The sequence below is a fragment of the Akanthomyces muscarius genome, chromosome 1 (assembly GCF_028009165.1).
Source record: "Akanthomyces muscarius strain Ve6 chromosome 1, whole genome shotgun sequence".
NCBI lineage: Eukaryota > Fungi > Ascomycota > Sordariomycetes > Hypocreales > Cordycipitaceae > Akanthomyces > Akanthomyces muscarius.
Window position 1 is genome coordinate 685,703 of NC_079241.1, and position 20,374 is coordinate 706,076.

General features: G+C 51.5%; 7 protein-coding genes across 9 annotated transcripts; 2 read left to right on the forward strand and 5 right to left on the reverse strand.

Annotated features, from left to right (window-relative positions):
• LMH87_005138 (uncharacterized protein) lies at positions 1-2,231 on the reverse strand (the record flags this gene model as incomplete). The annotated part of the gene is made up of 3 exons (XM_056202799.1): positions 1-42; positions 98-1,552; positions 1,731-2,231. The coding sequence occupies 3 exons, from the start codon at positions 2,229-2,231 to the stop codon at positions 1-3; spliced, it is 1,998 nt and encodes a 665-aa protein (XP_056058319.1).
• A 940-nt stretch (positions 2,232-3,171) lies between these two features.
• On the forward strand, positions 3,172-6,366 carry LMH87_005139 (uncharacterized protein; the record flags this gene model as incomplete). The annotated part of the gene is made up of 1 exon (XM_056202800.1): positions 3,172-6,366. The coding sequence occupies one exon, from the start codon at positions 3,172-3,174 to the stop codon at positions 6,364-6,366; it is 3,195 nt and encodes a 1,064-aa protein (XP_056058320.1).
• Positions 6,367-6,424: 58 nt separating this feature from the next.
• LMH87_005140 (uncharacterized protein) lies at positions 6,425-7,572 on the reverse strand (the record flags this gene model as incomplete). The annotated part of the gene is made up of 4 exons (XM_056202801.1): positions 6,425-6,448; positions 6,508-6,527; positions 7,058-7,190; positions 7,540-7,572. The coding sequence occupies 4 exons, from the start codon at positions 7,570-7,572 to the stop codon at positions 6,425-6,427; spliced, it is 210 nt and encodes a 69-aa protein (XP_056058321.1).
• A 37-nt stretch (positions 7,573-7,609) lies between these two features.
• On the forward strand, positions 7,610-8,312 carry LMH87_005141 (uncharacterized protein; the record flags this gene model as incomplete). 3 transcript variants are annotated; one of them, XM_056202802.1, is made up of 2 exons in its annotated part: positions 7,610-7,675; positions 7,788-8,312. In XM_056202802.1, 2 exons carry the CDS (start codon positions 7,610-7,612, stop codon positions 8,310-8,312), a joined length of 591 nt encoding a protein of 196 aa, XP_056058322.1. The 3 variants fall into 3 exon arrangements, with proteins under 3 accessions (XP_056058322.1, XP_056058323.1, XP_056058324.1); XM_056202803.1 differs by lacking the exon at positions 7,610-7,675 and adding an exon at positions 7,689-7,736; XM_056202804.1 differs by lacking the exon at positions 7,610-7,675 and adding an exon at positions 7,689-7,712.
• Positions 8,313-8,640: 328 nt separating this feature from the next.
• LMH87_005142 (uncharacterized protein) lies at positions 8,641-14,436 on the reverse strand (the record flags this gene model as incomplete). The annotated part of the gene is made up of 6 exons (XM_056202805.1): positions 8,641-9,866; positions 9,922-10,169; positions 10,225-11,004; positions 11,061-12,175; positions 12,226-13,710; positions 13,765-14,436. 6 exons carry the CDS (start codon positions 14,434-14,436, stop codon positions 8,641-8,643), a joined length of 5,526 nt encoding a protein of 1,841 aa, XP_056058325.1.
• Positions 14,437-15,586: 1,150 nt separating this feature from the next.
• LMH87_005143 (uncharacterized protein) lies at positions 15,587-16,525 on the reverse strand (the record flags this gene model as incomplete). The annotated part of the gene is made up of 1 exon (XM_056202806.1): positions 15,587-16,525. One exon carries the CDS (start codon positions 16,523-16,525, stop codon positions 15,587-15,589), a length of 939 nt encoding a protein of 312 aa, XP_056058326.1.
• A 692-nt stretch (positions 16,526-17,217) lies between these two features.
• Positions 17,218-18,056, reverse strand: LMH87_005144 (uncharacterized protein; the record flags this gene model as incomplete). The annotated part of the gene is made up of 2 exons (XM_056202807.1): positions 17,218-17,533; positions 17,620-18,056. The coding sequence occupies 2 exons, from the start codon at positions 18,054-18,056 to the stop codon at positions 17,218-17,220; spliced, it is 753 nt and encodes a 250-aa protein (XP_056058327.1).
• Between the last annotated feature and the right edge of the window lie 2,318 nt (positions 18,057-20,374).

Here is a 20,374-nt window from a genome sequence, read left to right on the forward strand (position 1 = left end):
TTACTGCACAGGAGCAGCAAAAGCCTCGGGAGGCAGTTGCGCCTAAAACATCGATTAATAATTGTTCACACATGGATTACATATCTGCTGTACACACCTTCTTTTCGTTAAAAATGACAAGCGCTTTGTCAAATTCGAAATTCACCTGCGCCAAGCACATCTCAGAGTACTGAGGTGTCATGCCAGTCTGCTTGCAAAGCTCAGCAATCATAGCCTGCTGCTGGTTCTGCGCTGGTGCGACCGGGGCAGCCGGTGCGGCGGCATTGGCGCGAAACACGTCCGGCAAAGAATTCCAGGCACGTAGCGACAGGATGTCGCTGACCACACGAATCCCACCCCTGGCTGGCTGTCCGGGTCCGAGCACAAAGGTGCGCGAGAAGCTTCTCTTGCCCGTCGTGGCACTCTTCTGATCATATTCATCAAATTCGCCATGGATGACAAGAATGAGACCGTCCACTCCCAGGGGGTTTTGTCCAGATGGGTCAACCAGGCCAGGAAGAGGATGGCAGTCCATAATGTACTTGCTCAGGTCTGCCTTGATGTTGGGATGCTGGGTCAATGGTAGCATTTTCCACAAGTCATAGATGCTACTGGCGCCCTTGAATAGCCGTGTGGCCCTGGCGTTTTGGTGCGTAATTTTGACGAGGTTCCGTGAGAACTTCAGGTATGCTGCCCAGGGCAGAGGCGTCGGCGCATTCCCGTCTCTAACGGAGTTGGTGTCGACTGCCACGGAGAATTGGCTGTCCTCGTCGTACAGTCTGGTGATGAGACCTTGACGATCCTTGTCATAGGCATCGAAGAATTCCAACAGGAACTTCTCGCCGATCCCGTTGACATCTCTGAAGTCCGGGCCGCTTTGTGGAATAGCCTTCGGCTTCAGCGCCTCCTCGCGCTCTGCAATCTGGGCTGCCGTTCGCAGCTCGACACCATTGATGTCCTGCAGTTTCGGGAACCACTCGAGCAGAGTGTTGTGATAGGTTGGGTCCGCAGTTTCGATGGGGTTTCCAGCCATGTAGAGCGTCTTAAGCTCCCTGAATTTGCCCTTCCAGCGCTCCATGGCCTTGATGCTTGCAATCTGGTTGCCGCTCATGTCAAGATTCTTGAGATGAGGGAAAGTGTTCGAGACATTTTCCACCTGGGCGACATCGTCAATGCCGTTGCTAGCCACGCTGATGCTTTCAATGGCGTCGCGTTTTTGCTGGGCCGTTTTGAAAAGGTCATCGCAAATGACCATCAGACCCTTGAATGTTTTGAGGGCTCGCTCGCGATTCTCAAACATGCCGAGCTGGACGAGCTCTGGATCTGTCGATAGGGCGTCAAGCTTCAGCAGCTTGTTAGCCTGGAAGTATCTTGAGCCAAGAATAGCCTGCAATTTTGCGCGAAGCTCTTGCGTTTCCTTTGATTCTGTGGCCTTGTTCGGTTGGCCGAGCCCTTCTGTCGATTCGACAACGTCCAATGGTGTTCCGGCAAAGGTGAACGTGTTCAGCTTGATTAGTTCTTCTGCGTCTTCTTTGCTGGCACCTATGAACACGTAGTCTCCAGCAAGGTGTGACTGGTTTCACGTCAGTAAGTAGTCTTTACCAATATTACGCTTCGGGTCATTTAATTGATGCAGTTTGCAGTGTGCTGAGAAAATCATGTCTTGCGCTGAGCGCCTGGCTTGACAAGCCGCCATCCGGGAGTCGCTGAAATTCGATGCGCCCTGAAACATGGTCAATACAATTACATACCTTCTTAATCATAATGTTTCGTCGTTGCCGTCCGGTGGTAAATGCGGAAGCTTTCCTTTCCATAAAGCTTAGAAGGTCTTTGAGACCGCCATCGGGGTTGCTCGAGGCCTTGCTCTGTCTGAGGCCATAGACTCTGAGGTAAGACAGGCCAGCTCCAGTCTTCGCTCTTCCTCTGGTGATGCGGGATGCGGTATCCCCACTAGCGCCGTTGGCAAGGTGTTTCAATACATTCTGTGCCACCTTGGAAGCGCCACGAGCAGGTTTCGCGTTGGAGGATCTCGTATTGGGCTTTGATGGCCCGGCACTTGGCTGCGCACCGGCAGACCTGGCTGACCGCCGGGCAGCGCTGTCCATGTCGAGATCTCCATCTCCGTCAATCTTGGTAGTGCCAGCTCTTTTCTTTGAGATACCACCTCGAGAGCTGGCCTTGGACTTCATGGAAGTCGCCTTTGACTCGCGCGATGGCTGACCGCCACCGCTGCGAGCACCACGTGGAGCCATAGTTGTTTTAGGTAGATGTGAGGTGGCTGAGCTATGCACGCAGGCTATTGACTATTGGAGAGAAGATGCGACTTCGACACGCGCTTCAGCTCTGGAGGCTTTGCGAGGTGAAGCGCTGGCGAGCTGTACCACAGGCAAGGAAGTGCCTGTCCCGTTGGCGTAAAGAGAGCGCGCGTCAACCAGCACTGAGGGTTGATCGGGGCCGGGTTGTGTGTTGAATGTCGTGCGGTTCCTCGAGGTGATAGTGTTGACAATATGATTTGAATCGGTGTGACGCGTTGCCGGTTGGGTTGAAGGGCTCTTCTCGGACGGAAACGAGGGGATATATAATGTCTGCTGAGCCATCCACCGGGTTGTAGATTCGCCTGTTCGAGGCCAGAACAAAGCCGTGTGAAAGAGACGAAAATTGACAAAGATGGAGAAAGAGGGCGGTTGAAGGCGGCTGGGTGTAATGGTATATTTTTATGAGTGCCCCACTTGTTAAACCTAGGCTGCAGGGTACCTTGGCTGCCTAACACAAGGAGTCAAAGGTCAAATCGTAGCTTGGCAACAGAGACAAAGGCGGCGAGATATCAGTCAATATTCTAAGCACATGGTAAGAGCTTCTTGTAAATTTGCAATTCTGCTTCTAGTATTTTCCACACATTGCGAAACGCCATTTACGCCTGCAACTAGGCCGAATGAAGGGATCGCGGAGCGAGTCACGTGATATGGTACTGATTTCGCGTTACACCTAACCAAACGCGGTGCCGGGCGCGTTGATTGCCTGGTGCAGAGTGACAGTGGCCTCGACTGTGAGCGCGCGTTTCTCGTTTGTGTGACAAACAGCAATATTCAATTCTGAGTTATGATGTGAACCATGGATACTATCAAACCTATCTAGCGACCAAGAAACCGCAATCCATTTGCTGTGCCACATGGCGTAGCGATCCCGGTCGCCATGAGCTGCGATGAGTTTGATGACGATATAGCGGACGAGGACTTTAACACTGCGTTTGACCAAGTATCGTCCTCCAGCGCACGACTGAATCAGTCATTTACTTCCTCAAACGGTCAGACTTTCGGAAAACGACAACTGGTAAAGCAGAATCTGGCATCGGAATTAGAGGGGCTGCCAGACGATGCCTTTTCTTCACCCGAACCACCACCGACGCAGTTCCGGCCAAGTACAAACCAGGCAACGCCACGTGCAGCGCTCCAGCGATCCGGCTCCGGGGCTTACAGACAAACAACGCTCTTTGGAAAGCCACTTGGTGACACCAGCAGCCAACCACAGGAGTCCAATGCTGCCAGGGTCTTTCGCGCCGACTTGTCCCGGGAAGAGGCGAGCCATCATGAATTGGACAAGGAAGCTATGCAGACCTGGGTGTATCCCACAAATCTGGGAGCGATCCGAGACTACCAGTTCAGCATCGTGAAGAACAGCCTCTTTAACAATACATTGGTCGCGCTGCCCACCGGTCTAGGAAAGACATTCATCGCCGCGACAGTCATGCTCAATTTCTACAGGTGGACTAAGAAGGGCAAGATTATTTTTGTCGCTCCTACAAAACCTTTAGTTGCTCAGCAAATTGACGCCTGCTACAGCATCGCAGGTATACCAAGATCGGAAACCACGCTGCTTACAGGTGACATTCAGCCTGTCTTGCGCGAGGAGGAGTGGGAGAAGAGAAGGGTATTTTTCATGACACCGCAGACACTGTTAAACGACCTATCCCATGGATACGCAGACCCAAAAAGCATTTGCCTCATAGTGGTCGACGAGGCCCACCGCGCCGTCGGAGAGTACGCATACGCCAAAGTCGCCAAATTGATCAGACGATTTTCAAAAAGTTTTCGAGTTCTCGCCCTGACAGCCACTCCGGGTTCCAAAATCGAGACAGTGCAAGAAATTATTGACAACCTTGGAATCTCGCATTGCGAAATCCGTACAGAAGATTCGATCGACATTCGTCAATACGTCCATGACAGAAACATTGAACAAGTGGTACTTGATCCATCCGACGAAATGAATCTTGTTTGCGAGTTATTCTCAGAAGCTCTCAAGCCGCTCTTGGATAAACTGAGCGCGCAAAATATTTGGTACGGAAAAAGCCCAATGGCGATATCGGCGTTTGGCCTATTACAAGCGCAAAAGGAGTGGTTTGCGACACGGGGCAGACATGCCAACCAGGGCATTCAGTTCATGCTACGCGCCATTTTTAGCGTGCTCACGGGTTTGGCACATTCAATCAAGCTTCTCAACTTTCACGGCATTAAACCGTTCTACGACAACCTAGTGGATTTTCGAAGCGAACAAGAAGACAAAGGACAAAAGGGCTCCAAATACAAGCGACAGCTTATTGAGCATCCAAGCTTTCAAGATATGATGAACAAGATTGCTAGCTGGATGAAACGAGACGGGTTCGTCGGGCATCCTAAACAAACAGCCTTGGCGGACACGGTCTTGAACCATTTTATGGACCGAGGAGAGAGCTCAAGCACGCGCGTCATTGTGTTCAGCGAATATCGCGATTCTGCGGAAGAAATTGTGCGCATGCTGAATATGCATCAACCGCTGGTGAAGGCTAGTATCTTTGTTGGCCAGGCGGATGGCAAGCGAGGCGAAGGCATGAAACAGGCGCAACAGATCCAGGCGATTGAAAAGTTTCGCAACGGTCACTTCAATGTACTCGTTGCTACTTCCATCGGTGAAGAAGGCTTGGATATCGGACAGGTAGATCTCATTGTCTGCTACGACGCGTCGGCATCACCAATTCGCATGTTGCAGCGCATGGGACGAACCGGACGAAAACGAGCCGGCAACATTGTACTGCTGTTGATGCGAGGCAAAGAAGAAGACCAATTTGCCAAGTCAAAGGACAATTACGAAAAGATGCAACATTTGATCTGCGAAGGCAGCCGCTTCAACTTTCGCTTCGACTTGTCTACTCGCATCGTGCCTCGCAACATACGACCCGAGGTGGACAAGCGACATGTTGACATTCCTGTGGAAAACACGCAGGATAAATCACTGCCAGAGCCCAAGAAGAGGAGAGCCGCGGCGGGAAAGAAGAAGTCGGCAAAAAAGTTTCACATGCCAGACGGTGTGGAAACAGGCTTTCAAAAAGTGACAGACTTTATGAAAGGCCCGGCCAAGAAGACAAAGAAAGCCGAGCCGAAGCGCAACTCCGAACTGGACGACCTGACCACGGTACCAGACTTTGATAGTGTGGTGCTTGGCGAAGAGCAGATTCAGGAGCTCAACCGATCCTACCGCGACCTTCCATTTAACCATAGCACTTACGAGGAAACGGAGCTGCTAAGCTTGACTGCTCATCCACAATTACAACGTCACCTTGGACCAGCGTGCCTGCTCGGGCATGGCTCGTATACCAAGCGCTTCGTCAAAATGTTGCATGCTATGAGCACCAACTCGGACAAGTTGGTTCGAGCATGCCGCGACAAAGACGACAGCGCATACCTCGAGATTCCAGTACGGCGATTTGTGACCTCTGATGGGGAATCAGAGGTTGAAGACGAGCCAATAGTGCTGGAGCGCCAGAAAGCAAGGCGAAACTCGTCTGGTTCGACAGGAAGCCTACCTGATCTGGTAGAGATACGTCGCACGGCTGTGAGGGCGGTTTTGGAAGACATGGCTGCCGAAGCCGACACAGATGACGACGACGGACCGAGAAGAAAGAAACGGAAAACCACCAAAAAGGTCAAGAAAGGAAGCGGCAAGAAGAAAAAGGGCAGTGAGGGGAGGACGGCAGTCAACTTGGATGAAGTGGGCGACGACTGTGACCGAACCAGCGATGTTCTGGACACGGACGGGTCAGACAGCGGTGGCGACTTGTTGGGCTTTGTCGTTTCCGATAATGCGCCCAGCTCCAGTATGAGGCATTCTCAGCCAACGTCGCCGATATCGACTGGCCAGGCGACGCCTCGAGCTACTGCCACGAAATCCAAGCCATTCTTCGAGCCCACGACATTCAACGCCACGCAAGAGAGCGAAGGCATGCCAGAGCTGGACTCTATACTGTCATCGGTCGGTAAAGACAAGCCGCCGGACAATGCACTGGCTGTAAGACGGGCTGGGCGTAAGCGAGGACGAGTTGTGGATGACTCGGATAGTGATTTGGACCTGCTTTAGGTGCTTCCTATGATATACACGGGCTTCGAAGTTGCTTCAGTCATGGTAATAATGTATATTAAATATAATAGAGTCGGCTTCGCTATTATAGACCTGCGGGGTTAAAATTGGGCACAACAAGAAATTTCGAGGCTGCATTACGTCGTGAAACGGGTTGACTACTATGAGACTGTCAGCACATGCATCCCGAGAAATTTGCAAACAGTGACGTGTGAAGAGGAAGTTCAGTCTCTAGCACAGGCACAAAAAGCCCTAGACTCAATCTTCGAAGATGGAGAAACATGGACTCCCTGAGCTGCTCCAGAAGAAAACAGAACCAAAAAAATCTCTGTCAGAAACCCAAGTTATAAGCACCACGACCCCCGGCGGCGGCCAGACGGGCCAGCCCCTTAGAAACGGAAACCATAATAGGTATCCCCCCTCGGGCAGAGGCCACCAACAAAACTCCTTCTCTTTGACGAGAAGTGGCCGGCAAGACCTCCACGTAGAAGGGGAAAAGGGGAATCCGCGGGAACAGGCAATCCTAGTCGGCGCGCGCGCAAGCAAAAGGGTAGTCTCAGACGGCTCTTCCTAAAGATATATGGGGTGTAGATATTATAAAAATATCGACGAATCATCATTTGGAGATTTTTTTTGGTGTCGAAAAAGAAAAGGTGATGCATCGTATGAGAAATATGAGGAAGAAACGTACCGTTTGGCGAATGGTCGAATGTTCGATATCGGTCGTATGAGTCACGGGAAGGGAAATCGAGTAGAGCGAGAATGGAGAAAAAAAAGTTCACGTGAACGTGCTGCGCCGCTACAAGATCCTCCTTGCCTGACACCTGAAGCACGGCATCTCTACCGTGTCTTGTCAGACAGGCATCGTGCCCAAGATGTGTGAGCTTTGCGGGATGAAAGAAGGGTAGAAAACTGACTTGAGCTGTCAGGAAAAATAGGTTAGTGTGTCGACCGCCCAAAGTGGAGTCTTGCTCGGACAAGAAGGCAGAAAACAAGTCCCCCCCACCAAAGTCCTTTTTAGCGCCCTGTTCAGCGCTTTCACCACCTCTGTACGCCCGGGGCGGTGCCAACGTCACCAGTCATCCCATATCCGTCCTTTGTCACTGGCCATCTCTCTCTCTCTCTCTCTTTTCCCCAGCGTCGCACCCATTCGCATCCTCTCTGCACGCTTACACCCCCTCTAAAGCATCGAGAGACTTTGGCCATCTTTCCACTCGACAAGCAACATATTGAGAGAAGAGCCATGGCGACGTTCAAGGCCATTCCTCTCCTCAAGTTTGTGGGGACAGTGTCCCTCGGCTTGCTGACGGTATGTTGAATTGATGCCAACAGCCCAATGCCCAACGGTTCGGAAAACACCAGCCCGTCAGGTAGCCATCACGACATTGGAAGGCACCCCGCAGCTGACACACACATCTTAGGGCGTCTCCTACACCGTCTCCCGCCTCGCCCTCCCCTCGCTCCTGCAGCTCCCCTCGGCCGCCGCCGCCGTCGACACCCTCGCCCACCTCGCCGCCTCGCTGCAGTCGCCCCTCCTCGCGCTGTCCTCGCTCACCGTCGCGCCCTTTGCGCTCGCCTACGCGCTCGCCCCGCGCCACGCCCGCCACCCGTACCTGCTCTACGCCTCGCTGCTCGCCGGCCTGAGCTTTGCCGCCCCGCGCCTCCTCGCCCCCGCCGCCGTCGCCACTCGACCGGTGGCGGCAGCGGCCAAGAAGCCGTCGTCGCGCGCGCGCATGGAGGCTAGCTACGAGGTCCTCGGCGATGTGCACAGCGAGCCCGCCAGCGAAGAGGACATGGACGAGGCCGTCAATGGCGAGGACGTGCGCGTCCACGTCCAGGGTCTGGAGCGCGCGTATGCCGTCCAGGCTGGCCTTGCGGCCGTCGGCTTCGCCATGTCGGTTGTTGGCCTCTGGGGTGATGGTGCCCCGACGGTCATTGTATCTTAATAATCAAAAAGAGCCGAGAATGAAGAAGAGAACTCCTGTAATCTTACCATTTGTTTGTTTTATTGAAACACGCACCACATGGTCTATTCGCTGGAACCCTGTGAAATACACAAACTGTCTATTGTACTCTTGATTATATAGCAACGTTGTCTGGTATTGGAATTTCAAGGGCGTTTTGGATCCGTTGAATTGAATACACTAAATAATCTTTCAATCTTGAGCATAAAATCGTAGCTACATGAAAACTGTCCAACATAGGGAATAAAGCAAGTTGAACAAAAGATAGCGTCAGAGAAAAGCAAACCACCGCTCCTAGAAAGAATAACTTCTACTCTTCGTCGGTGTGGTGATTCTTGCAGTGGGCACACTTGGGGATCGCCTTCTCTGCAGCCCGATCACGTTCCTGGATGAGCCACTTGCCGGCGCGATGCAGCGATTCTTGCACAAAATCCGACAGCTTCTTGCTCTCGTCCTCGTCCTTGTCCTCTTCCTCGTCATCCTCGACGTTGCGGCTGTTGACGCTAAAGTAGCGCGACGTCACGTCGCTCTCGCTCAGGCGCCGCGCCACATCGTTGGCCTCGTTGAGGCTCACGAGGCGACGCTTGCCGGCGTGCTTGCGCATGGCCACGTTGCACAGATCCCACATCACTCGCTTCTCCAGGCCTGGCGTCTGCAGATCGTTGCGATCCCAGTCCTTGGGGTTGTCGAGGCCCATGGCGCCGAGAATGCGCGCCAGCTGGTGCGGCGTGTACACATCCCCGAGACCCGACGCCTGGTACATGTCCTCTGCCTTTTTCTTGAGCAAGTCGTCCTGGGAGAGCTTGTCAAGTATAAATTCGCTCTGGTCTCGTTCTTTCAACGCCAGGGCGCTGCTCTTTGGATCGCCGTTGTGGTACGAGCGTCGATCGTTGGGGTTCTGGAAGATGTGCGTCGCCAGCTGGTCGTTGGCAAGCTCCGCGGGGGTTCTGCCCACTGCATTTTCACGGTACAGTAGCTGTGGCCGGAAATCGACGAGGCAGCGAATGATGGCTAATTGACCCTGAGAGATGGCACTGTGCAAGCACGTGTCACCTGCTCCGTTTAGCATGTCCAGTTCCTCGCCATTGGAATACTCCAGGATGAGCTTGAGCATGGCGACAATCTTCTTGGCTGACGCTGAATTGTATTTGTGATTCGAGCAGCCCTGGATCCAGGAATGCAGCGGCGTTGTGCCGTTCTCTTTGAGATTTCTGCGCTGCTGGAACAAATGCCTGCGAAGATCAGAGTCCAAGAGGTTGAGCAAGGTTCTGGTGCGACAGACAGGGCTGTCCGGCTCAACAACTGCATGAACAATGTTTTCGCCCTTGTCGTTCTTTGTAGACTGGTCAGCACCAGCTGCTATTAGTATCTTGGCGAACCCGACTCGCCCAAGCTGGCAGGCAATCATCAGTGGTGTGCATCCACCTGCAGCTTTCTTCTCCAAAGAAGCAGGACAAGTCTCGACCAAATACTCCACAAGCTCGTTAGACTCAGTCCCGGGATTCGCCATAACAGCACAGTGAAGCACAAGTTCGTCTAAAATGAAGTATTAGTATACAATTGTGATACCGGCTGCTGATGCAATACATACTGTCGGCACCAAGCCATTTCGAGATTGCTCGGTTGAATCCGCCTGGGGCGTCCATGAGGTGCTTAAACCGTGAGTCCTCCTTCGCTTGCTTCGTCTTCGAGAATTCGCCATAGAGTCGATGCGGAACATCGCTCAGGAAAAACTCAACACATTCAAGCCGTCCGCCTAGGGCAGCGTGCAGGAGCGGTGGCGTTTGAACGCCAGATGTTCGAATCACCATGTTGCGCCCGGCGGTTGCCCAATCCTTTCTGCAATCTTTGCATTAGTTCTGGTTTCTCAGGCGTTGTTTCAATGCCAGCATACCTCTTTTTGCCATACACAGTCAAGCCTTGGTAATATCTAGGCTTCTGCTTTACCTCGACACCACTCTTCTTGACAAGGCTGTCTAGTGGCACTCCCGCACCTGTCTTTTTGATGATCTGGCGAAGTGCCTGAGTATTTCCCGACTTGACAGCCAAGATGAAGTCATTGTCATTGAATGTGAAAGTTGACTTTCTTTCCTCGTCGCCTGCCTTGGGAGCTTCGGAAAATTGCTGCGCCATATCCAACAGCTCTTTCAGACCAACCATGTCATCGTGCTTGATGACATGTGCGAAAAGAGTGCCATAGACCTCGCCATCTTTAAACACACCATTATCGAGTGTCCATACCCGGTGTCCAGCCATGAGCCGTTCAGCAGGCTTAGTATGCGACTTGACCTGCATAGAGACTTCGCCAATGTTGTCAATCGTGTACTTCTTGTCCACCTTCTCTGATACTATCCGAACATGCCTGTCTGAATTACCATCAGAGGAGTCATCTTCTTCATTATCGCTGTATTCGTCGTCGTCTTCGCCATCATTGTCGTCCTCCATCTTATATCGGACTTCGTCTTCTTCCCGCGGGGTCCACTGCGCTTGAATGATTTCGAGTACCGCCTTTGCAGTGCCATAATGGCCTCTCAGGAAAGCAAAAGAAAGTGGCGTGTGGTTGTGATTATCGCGAATATCGGCCATAAGAGGTGGTTGGTCCTGATCGGGTCCCCACGGCTGAAGCGTCAAGGATTTGATCTTGCTGATATCGCCTTGCCATGCTGCCTCCATTCTATTTCGGGTCAGTACCAGTTAAGAAGTGTTTCGCTGCATAGTTGACAAACTTACAAATTGATGTATCCTTGTCGTCTACTGTCTGTCATGTTGCGGTCGTTGTGGAACCACAGATCGAAATTGTAGACTGGATCCTTTTCTTTCTCAGTTGCGTCATAAAATCGGTTGCGATTATTCTCCTTGGCTGTTTCAACGTCGGGGTGCAATTCAGCGAATGTTTTTGCTCCAGCATCGATCATTGCTTTCTCGATCTTTTGCAGCTCGGAAATTGCTGAATCTATAGCCTCTTGCTTCTCGTCGGCACCGCCGCGGGCATCGATTTTGTTGGACTGCTCCTCGTAGTTTTTGAGACTTGCCTCAAATTTCTTCTTCTTGTTATTGATGTCATATGACACAAGTGTATGAAGATATGAGCCGGGTGTAAGCTTGGCCAAATATTCGTCCATCCCAGGGAGCAACTTGGGCTTCTCCAGAGATGACGAGATCTTCTCCTCGGGCTTCTGCAGCTTCTCGATGATGAAGCGAAGAACGTCGAGAATCGATTCTCCCTTGTTGTAGGACCTCATATAAGTATTCTCCAGCAGTTTTTCTGAATTTGGCGTAAGGCTATTAACGCTCGCTCCGCCTTCGATCAATCGAAGAGCGACATCGGCGCTTGCTGCTCTCACTGCACAGAGCAAAGGTTGCTCAACATTTCTCTTGAAAGTCTTTTTGTTCTCCTCTAGGTTGTTGCTCGAAAAGTTCATATCAGTAGAGACTTGAGAAGCCTTTAGCCATGTATCAAAGTCAATCTCGGGCCGTGCGCCGATATCGAGAAGTTTCATTGCCATGATGCTGTCGCCATTCTCAATAGCGACCTGGAGCGGGGCCTCCACATTCATGTTCCAAGAATACCCCGACATCAATAGATGGTTGACTGCAGCTTTCGCGGCAGCTTTGTCGTTGGTCAGAAGCAAGTCTATCATTTCAGATTTTCCACTCTTCAGATAACGATGGAAGGCGGTGCATCCGCTGCCTTCAGCTTGCGAGCACATGGCTCCAAGCCTCAGCAACAATCCCGCCATGGACTTTGCCTTTTCAGGTGGCAGAGATAAAGCAAGCACAAGAGTGAGAATGGCAGCGTTCTCGTAGTTCAAAAATTTAACAGGGAGAATAGAATCGGCGCCGTACTAGGAACAAATTAGGCAAGTAAAAATACCAGTGTGTAGACGGAACTTACATCGCAAAGGAGTTCGACAATATGCTCATGACCCTCAGCGATAGCCAGATGAAGAGGAGAGCAGGGGATATCCCACGCCAAAAGGTCGATATGGTAGTAGTCTGGCTCATCCTCGGACTCTTCGGGAATGCGATCTTCACTGTCATTGGTACTATCTTTGACTTTGACAAAGGAGCCGGTAGCTACAGAGACCACATCGATGGTGGTCTCTGGAGCCTCAACCATCTCAACGTCCGAATCCTCATCTTCGCTCTCAGATTTCTCGCCGTGGTTCTCCGATTCTTTGGTCGTTGTTTGGGTCTCGCTTTTGGCGGTAGTTGTTTGCTGCGACTCGGATTTCTCCGCTCGTCGCTTTCTGTCTTGCTTGTCGTTTTCCTCTTCCTCATTGCTGATACTCTTTTCCATCAGTGTCTTGACTATTTCGGAATTGCCGCGAGCCGCGGCAAGATGAAGAGCTGTCTTCCCGTCCGCTAGTCGAGCAGTCAAGCGCGCTCCATGATCAACGAGACATTTGACAACTTCAGGAGTGGATGAGGTAGCAGCCAGATGAAGAGGCGATCTACCCGTATAGTCTCGTTGATTTGGGTCGGCGTCTTCTTGCGACAACCAGTTCAAGACATCTTCCAGATCGCCATCAACAATTGACTGGCATAGTCGCGCAGTATTACCCACGTACGCCATGTCAGTCCAATCTTGCTCTGTCAATGGGTTGAAGGAACCAATTTGCTGTCGGCCAGGGTCATCAATCATGAACGAGACCTTGCCAGAAATGTAGATCTCCTTTTCCTTTTCAGCAACTTCAATCTCCTCTGACGTGACAGGTACCGGACAGCTGCCGCAACAATCTTCAATCACATCCTCAACTCGACCAAAGAATGCGGGGTGCCGATGCAGGTAAACATTGCGGTCCTTGGATTGATTCCATTCTGCATTTAGAAGTAGATCTCTGGTGTAGCAAAGCTTCTCGATGCGTTTGGCATGGAATTTTTCTCCATACGGTACCGTGAAGGTATGGTAGTTGCTGACGTCTTCCTCCGAAAGCCAATCGGCGACTTCATCCTCATGGTTGCCTTTGATGTTTCCGAATAGACGAAAGTTTTGACGGTAAATTTGGGGTCTGCCTCTTTCCTGACGTCTTTTGTTCTGATAGGTCTCTCTTGCCGAGCTGGTGGGCAGCCGCTCAAGAACCAGAAGACGAGCCAAACCAAGGGTTCGCTGAAAGCTTCTTTCAAAAATAGTCGGATCAACTCGCTTGCGGTCCAGGTCTGCCCAATAGACCTCGAAATTTCGGTGGGAATATTTCGAAAGACGATTCTCGTAGGAGGGGCTTCGACGACTTAAATCGACGTGATTGACCTGGGTGACGAAGCTCCCAAGCGCACGAGGCGTCACATAGACTTGCTTGCCATCATACGCTCCTCCCGCCGCGTCAATATCGAAGCCAGTCAAAATTTCACTGACTGACTTGTAAACACGCAGAACAATCTTGGGCGCAATATTAGTAAATGCGATTTAGCGGATTCTAGGATTTTGACGAACCTGAACATGGCGGACGGGGTATTGACTGGCAATCGTGATGGCATACTTTGTGCGCACCACTGTGACCTCGCTAAGAATAGCATCGCGAATGGCTTGTTCAATCTTCTTGATTTTCTCAATGGCTTGATCGTGAGTAAGCCCGTAGAGGAACAGATCCACGTCTGATGCGGGGCAGAACTTTTCGTGGTAGTATTCGCGGAGCTTGCGCTTGTTCACATTGAAAGCCTCGGGAACAGGCAAGAGACAATTGATGACAGAAGAGCCAGCTGCAACAACGTTGCTCCAGTCGAGCTCCGACAGGGAGGACTCAGAGAAGATATTAAAGTTCTTCTGGAACTCACCAATGCTGCCAACAGTGGCGGGAGAACCATGGGCTCGGCGCTGTTCGTCAGGAAGTGCCATAATGTACTTGGACTTTTCGTCTTCAGACTCAGAAGCGAGATCTCGAGCCCGCGTGGTGATGCGGCTGGTATCATCCGTGAAGAGAGGCAGGACGTTTATGTGCGGGTCATTCAGAGCAGGGTTTTGGCGGTCCTGCGCGAAGACACCACGAAGTCCTGCTTCATACTTGCGATAAGGCTCCATGATCTCGATCATGGACTTGTTGGTGTTCTCGGAAATGTAACGAGCAAGCTGTCCGTGAGGGACAGGTAGTTGCGGGAGGGCTTCCATAGCGGGCGGTGTTGGTGGCGGTGACGATTGAAACTGAAGGAAGAATGGAAGCTGATTGACGGAATTCGGAAAGAAATTGACAATTGAACGAGACGGCACTGATGCGTATAGGGACGATTGAGGATATGATCAGCTGGATGCGCTAGCCTCGTTGAAGCATGAAGTTCAGTTGGCAAGTCGCGAGGAGAGAGTGCATTTATAAGTCGCCTTGGCTGTCGGCTCCTAAGGCAGATTTCGAAACCCCAATGGCGCGTTAGCAGATACAATACTAGGCGAAAACGTATGCAATTCGGCAGTCCTGAGGCTTTCTCAGCCAGCGGCCGGGGCAAGCTCCACAAGCTGGAGCTGAAAGGACGCCGTCGCAGCGTGCTGCCTATCAGACCTTGAACAAGACGCCACACTAGTAGGCCGGTGGTGAGGAGCTTGAACGCTTTTGAAGCAGCCAGTGGAGCTGTTGCCTATGATCGTGCAACTGACCGCCGTCTCGCTGCGGCTCTGAACCTATCGGGACCAGCTGCAGCCTAGTGCAGCCCTGAGGTAGGCCAAGACGGGCTAGTACAGAAATGTCATGTTAACGAAGGCCAACAAAGTTGGTAGTGGATAGTAGATGCTTGACCGAAAGGATTCACGGCCGGGAACACGAAAGGATTCAACGTGGCAAAGAAAGTAGTGGGCGTGTTGCGAAGGTGAGGTTTCGATTGGTAACTGGCAGATGATAGAGGACAATTGGCCGCCACCAGGACTGTTGCCTGCTGCAAACGCCTTAGAATCAATCTTCGTTTTCACACCGGCAGACGCCAAAGGAAAACGAAAAAAATAATAATTCAAAACGAAATCCCTAGAATAAAAGGGTATAATATATATATTCCTATATTTATATGTGTTTTGAAGAGGGAAACCCATTACATTGGAACAGTCGCGTGAGCCTTGTAATTTAGGGGTGATCTGGTCCTTCTGGAGGTTGGAGTACCAGCCAAGTAACAAGTAAAAGAATAAACTCAAAGCTTTTTTTTCCACATCACAGTATTGAATGCAACTTGATTGAAACTAAGTCTGATTTGAGTTTGCCATATTTTATGACGATACAGACAGTCGAGCCGCTGGAGGCGATGGTTATGGGCTCCATCAACCGAACACAAATATATACATTCTAAACGAACTTGGTAAACCACTCCACCATGCGCTCAGGATTTTTCGCAAAATAGTTGTATCCGTCAAATCTGCGTGTGCTATTCTCGATCCAAATTATGTCCTTCTCGCTGGATGACAAAGCGTCAAAGATTTCCTGCGTGTCCTTGGTGTCGATCAGACAGTCGTTGCGGACTTGGGCGACCAATGTCGGCACCGTGACATTTCTGGCCAGAGGGATCGGCGTGAGCTCCTTGAGCCTGAAGCCCGTGAGGTCGTGGATGCGCTTGTCAAACGCAGTAACGGTAGCCTCGACATCAAGACCGGCGTTCTTGGCGCCCTGCTCCACGAAAGCATGGCCCGACACAGCCTGCAGCAGAATCATGGACTTGATGTCGTCGCCAAAATAAGATGGGAAGTGCGACATGGCATGGATGGTTGAGTTGCCGCCCATGCATCGGCTGAGGAGGCCAATGGAATTGTTCTTTGTCTCGGGTCGCTTCCGCGCATAGAGCAGCGAGCCCACAACATCGCGAGCTTCGTAGTACCCCAGTGCGCCGCAGACACCGCCGGACCCTTGCGCTGAGATGCCGTGGTTGCGGAGATCGTAAGCTATGATGCTGAAGCCCGCATCGTGGAGAGCCTTGTAGTCGGGCAGGAAATTGACCTCGAAGCCTCCAAAACCATCGTAACCATCTAGATGGCCAGGATAGCCATAGCGGTTGCAGGTCATGGGGTGATTGGCAATGATGAGCTTTTGGGACTGGGGGGCGGGGATGAACCAGCCTTGCAGTACCGTCCCATCCAGCGAAGGAAAAAAAATGTCTTCGTAGGCCATTCCGTACTCCGATGGCCGACGTAGGATGGGCGATCTCTGCCCATTCTTAAAGAGCTGCGCATAGCTCTCGATGAGCTGCTGCATTGCCTCTGGCTGATTGGTTTCGGTGTTGGTGGAGCTCATTGTGAGAAACGTATTAGTAAACACTGAGGAGAATGGTGATATTTTAATGAAGGAGCAGTAGAGGAAAGTAATTCCACCAGCGGTCGGAATTATAGAGACTTTTATAGTTGAGCAATACAGCGATACTCTACTTTAGAGCTCGATTTCATCGGCCGATGTTGATCGGCAACCCGCAAAGTTATCGGCCGATGCCCTTCGGCAGATTGTACTATCTTCGGCCCCATACGGACTCTGTAGCACCAGCCAATCACCTTTGCTAAGCACCCTCACTAACTGCCAATTTGGCATTGACTTTTGACATGTGTGGCTAAACTCTATAATTTTCAACATCTACAGAGACTTCAAATTTTGCATACCGTAGGATATAGCAGCGCCCGAGTGCAGATCCAAATTTACTTGAGATGCGGCCCAGTATCTACTTCAAATACTATCTAATGCTAAAGGAAGTAGTTCTTGGCGTGGATCGCACGTCCTGTTCGACACCCAACAATGTACTGCAGACAAAGCAAAAAGGAAAACAAGCACCATGGTATAGGCAAATTACTCTATTTTTTTTTTTGGACACAAATGGCACCCTCTGTTGCATTAACACGCAAATACTTGATTTCATAACATCATAGAATTTACGCAATATATACACTTGTGACTATATACAAATTATACTCGTTATAAACTTGACCATGGCCAAAGGCTCAGATCTTCGATGCCAGCCAAGCCGCGGAAGATGCGGCATCAATGGCATACGTGAGATGCTGGGGCAAGATGAGAGCGCCCTGGTTGCAGATGTCGTCGCCTTCGTGGCACACGACGTGCACCTTGCTCGCGTCAATGTTGGCCACGGGCGTGTGGGACATGGGGTCGCCAAAGATGACGGCGGCGCTGACATTGGACATGTCGCCACCCAGCGCATCCGCCGCGTTATGGACCGCGAAGCCGCCTTGCGAGTAGCCGCTGATGACAATCTTGGTGTTCGGGCAGGCAGCGCGAGTATCACGTACAATCTGGGCCCTTTTGTTTTGTTTTGACAACATCAGTATATACACAACATTTATCGAGTTTGAGATGCGGAGCACTTTGTGCCTTGGCCGACTTACATGGTCTGGCCGGCGGCCTTGTCGGCGCTGAGATACCCGTCGATGCTGGCCGGGTAGGCAACGCCCTGGACGTTGAGGCTCTTGCCACCAATCGCGGCTGCGACGGCGGCGAAGAAGGGCGGCCCGACGAGGATGCCAACGTTGCCGGGGTCGCAGGTGCCGCGCGCATAGACAATGGTCACGTCGTCGCAGCCGTTGCTGTTGGAGTCGGGCAGCAGCTGAAAGGCCTTGCCTAGCAGGGTCTCGCCCTTGCCGATGATGGAACAGGCGTCCTGGAGAGCCATCTGGCCGGGGAAGTAGTTGAGGATGGCATTGATGAAATTGTTAATGTCCACGCCACGCTCCGCCAGTTCGGAGTAGTCATGATCAAAGGAGGTGGGCACGGCAAGGGCGGCGGTGCCAAAGAGGGCAGCCAGGAGCAGGCTGAGAGGTTGCATATTGTAGGTGGAAGTATGCAACTCTCTATGTATTAAGTGGAAGAAAGGATATGTTGGAAATTGCCTTGTGCACCTGGTATGGACCGCGCCGATGCCTTTCCTCGAGTGATACAGCCCAGTCTTTCCCTACATTTCCTTCGAGAGCGGCAGCACTACTCTTTATAGAAAAACGAGAGAAATGAAATCTATAATCCTTTGCTACACATCTCGCGTGCTGGTGGTGGGGAGTGACCTATCACAGGTGCCTGGCAGCTTACACGACGGCTGCCCGCCCGCGCGGCGCACCATCTGGCCGGAGGTAGCGGAGGCTGAACAAAGTCGCACGCCGGTGCAGGTCGATTATGCGAGGCTTTTTTACTTTGGCAGCTATTCCCAAATTGGGACATTGCACCGATACCAACAGCCCATCTCCCAGGTTTCATGCTGGCGTCACATGGCCTCAAACTCCGGGGTGGGTTGCGGTAGCGCCTACTCGTCCGGTGTCCAAGAGTGCCGATCTGCCGCTGGAAGCTCCACGAAAAGTCAAATATAGCGCCAGCTGGGGGACCATCGTTCCGCACAGAGGGTGCGGCTTGTTCGGAACCTGCACTGAAACTGCATTATTCCTTCTCTGAAATGTATTTGCTAGCCCTCGTCCACCTCTGTATCGCATACTGCAGCGTGCTTCGCGCGGTTTTCGCCACGGGACCTCAGCCGCTTCGGCCACGGTGGCGCTGGTTGCTTACATGCCAAGCAACGGTGTTCCGAGACTTGGCTGCGTTTTATTTCGGTCATGCTGTATGGAGAAGTTTTCTAACTTTCTTCTTCAACTTTGTGCCCCTCCTGATTGTCCATGGTATTTTGTGGTTCTTGCATATTTCCCCCATCGCAGAACCCGGCACTTGCGTGGGCGTTCGCGGACATTTACCCCAGCCAGGAACATGCTCCGCCCCCGCAACTCTACTTGTTGTCGATCATCTCGCTAATTAGTTATGGGGTGCATGGTGCGGGTTGGTTGAGTTTGTGGCCACGGCCGATTACTACACCTGGTGACCTATAGCAAGATAGAGACCTCGGTTAATGGTAGAAAAAGGCAGATTCTTCCATTGCTCACAGATTAATTGTACGTGGCGAGTTTTACTACCTTGGCGAGCTATGCATTCTTGAGCAATGCTTCCGTTTCTTTCGACAGCAGTCGCTACCAGTAAATCCGAAAACCGCAATCCATGCAATAACTTTGGAGTTGCGGTGGAAAATGAATTGTCCCCTCCACAGATTTTCGAGCTTGGCGGATATAATATTTGCGGAAGCCGAAACCAGCTTCTCGTGCTGATCTATACAGGCGGTCAACTAACACCTTCCTTGTCAGGCTATTGGCACACTTACACTGCCACTGTATCGGCCCGTCCCCAGCCCTGCTTACTACTGAGAACACTGATCAGCCGCAAGATGGGGAAGCACGTATGGGTCCAACCTAGAAGATCGGCTCCTATACTGCCTGACAGCACCGCGACTGACAACTAAACGACGCGCGTGAGTGGCTTACCGGGATATTACAGATCTGTCTTCATATTGTTCACTGTACTTCGTGAGTTAGAATTCGAAGCTCGTGCCGCAAATCGATTGCTGCGACACGCTACATCACAATGCAAGGGAGGCAGTTGGGATTTCTGTTACAAGGTCAAGCGACTAGCAAAACTAGACGCTGGTGGCTTTTAGCTACTGTAGAAAGAACCCAATTAAGAACAACAAGGGAAAAGAAAAGAACAAAGAAGAACAGAAGGCTCAAAAGAATAAAGAAAATAGGGAACTAAAAATAATAATAAGAGAGAGTATCTGTAAGCCGCTACTTCTACATGTTTAAGTGGCGTCTTTCTTTGTCACCCACGTGAGAGTGAAGTCTCTTTCCTGCTTTTATTTTAGATGGGCGGCGTTAAATCTGGGTAAAATAGTGAAACCCAATTGTTCAGAAGTTACAATAGCCTGGTAATTGCGACGCCTTTGTCTGCATGTTCTCGGCCGAGAGCAGCCCGAGCACTTACTACTAGTTGCCTAGCCCTCCACAGCAAACTGACCAGCGGGCTTCCGGGGTGTCTTATGCGGGGGTGGCGCTGGCCACGCATATCGGAGACTAGTTAGTAAAAGTAAACTCAATACCGATAGTTCGCTTGCTATGTATAGCGGGCATAACACAAGCCGTACTTCTAGGCCAGCACTGCTTTGCCGGCTCGTTCGCCAAGTCCGTGGCTTCTTACTGCACCCTTCGCTACCCACTCGACATTCGGAACAACGAGGCTAGCTCGGGCGAACGCGTCACAGGAGATACACTTGCACGGGAA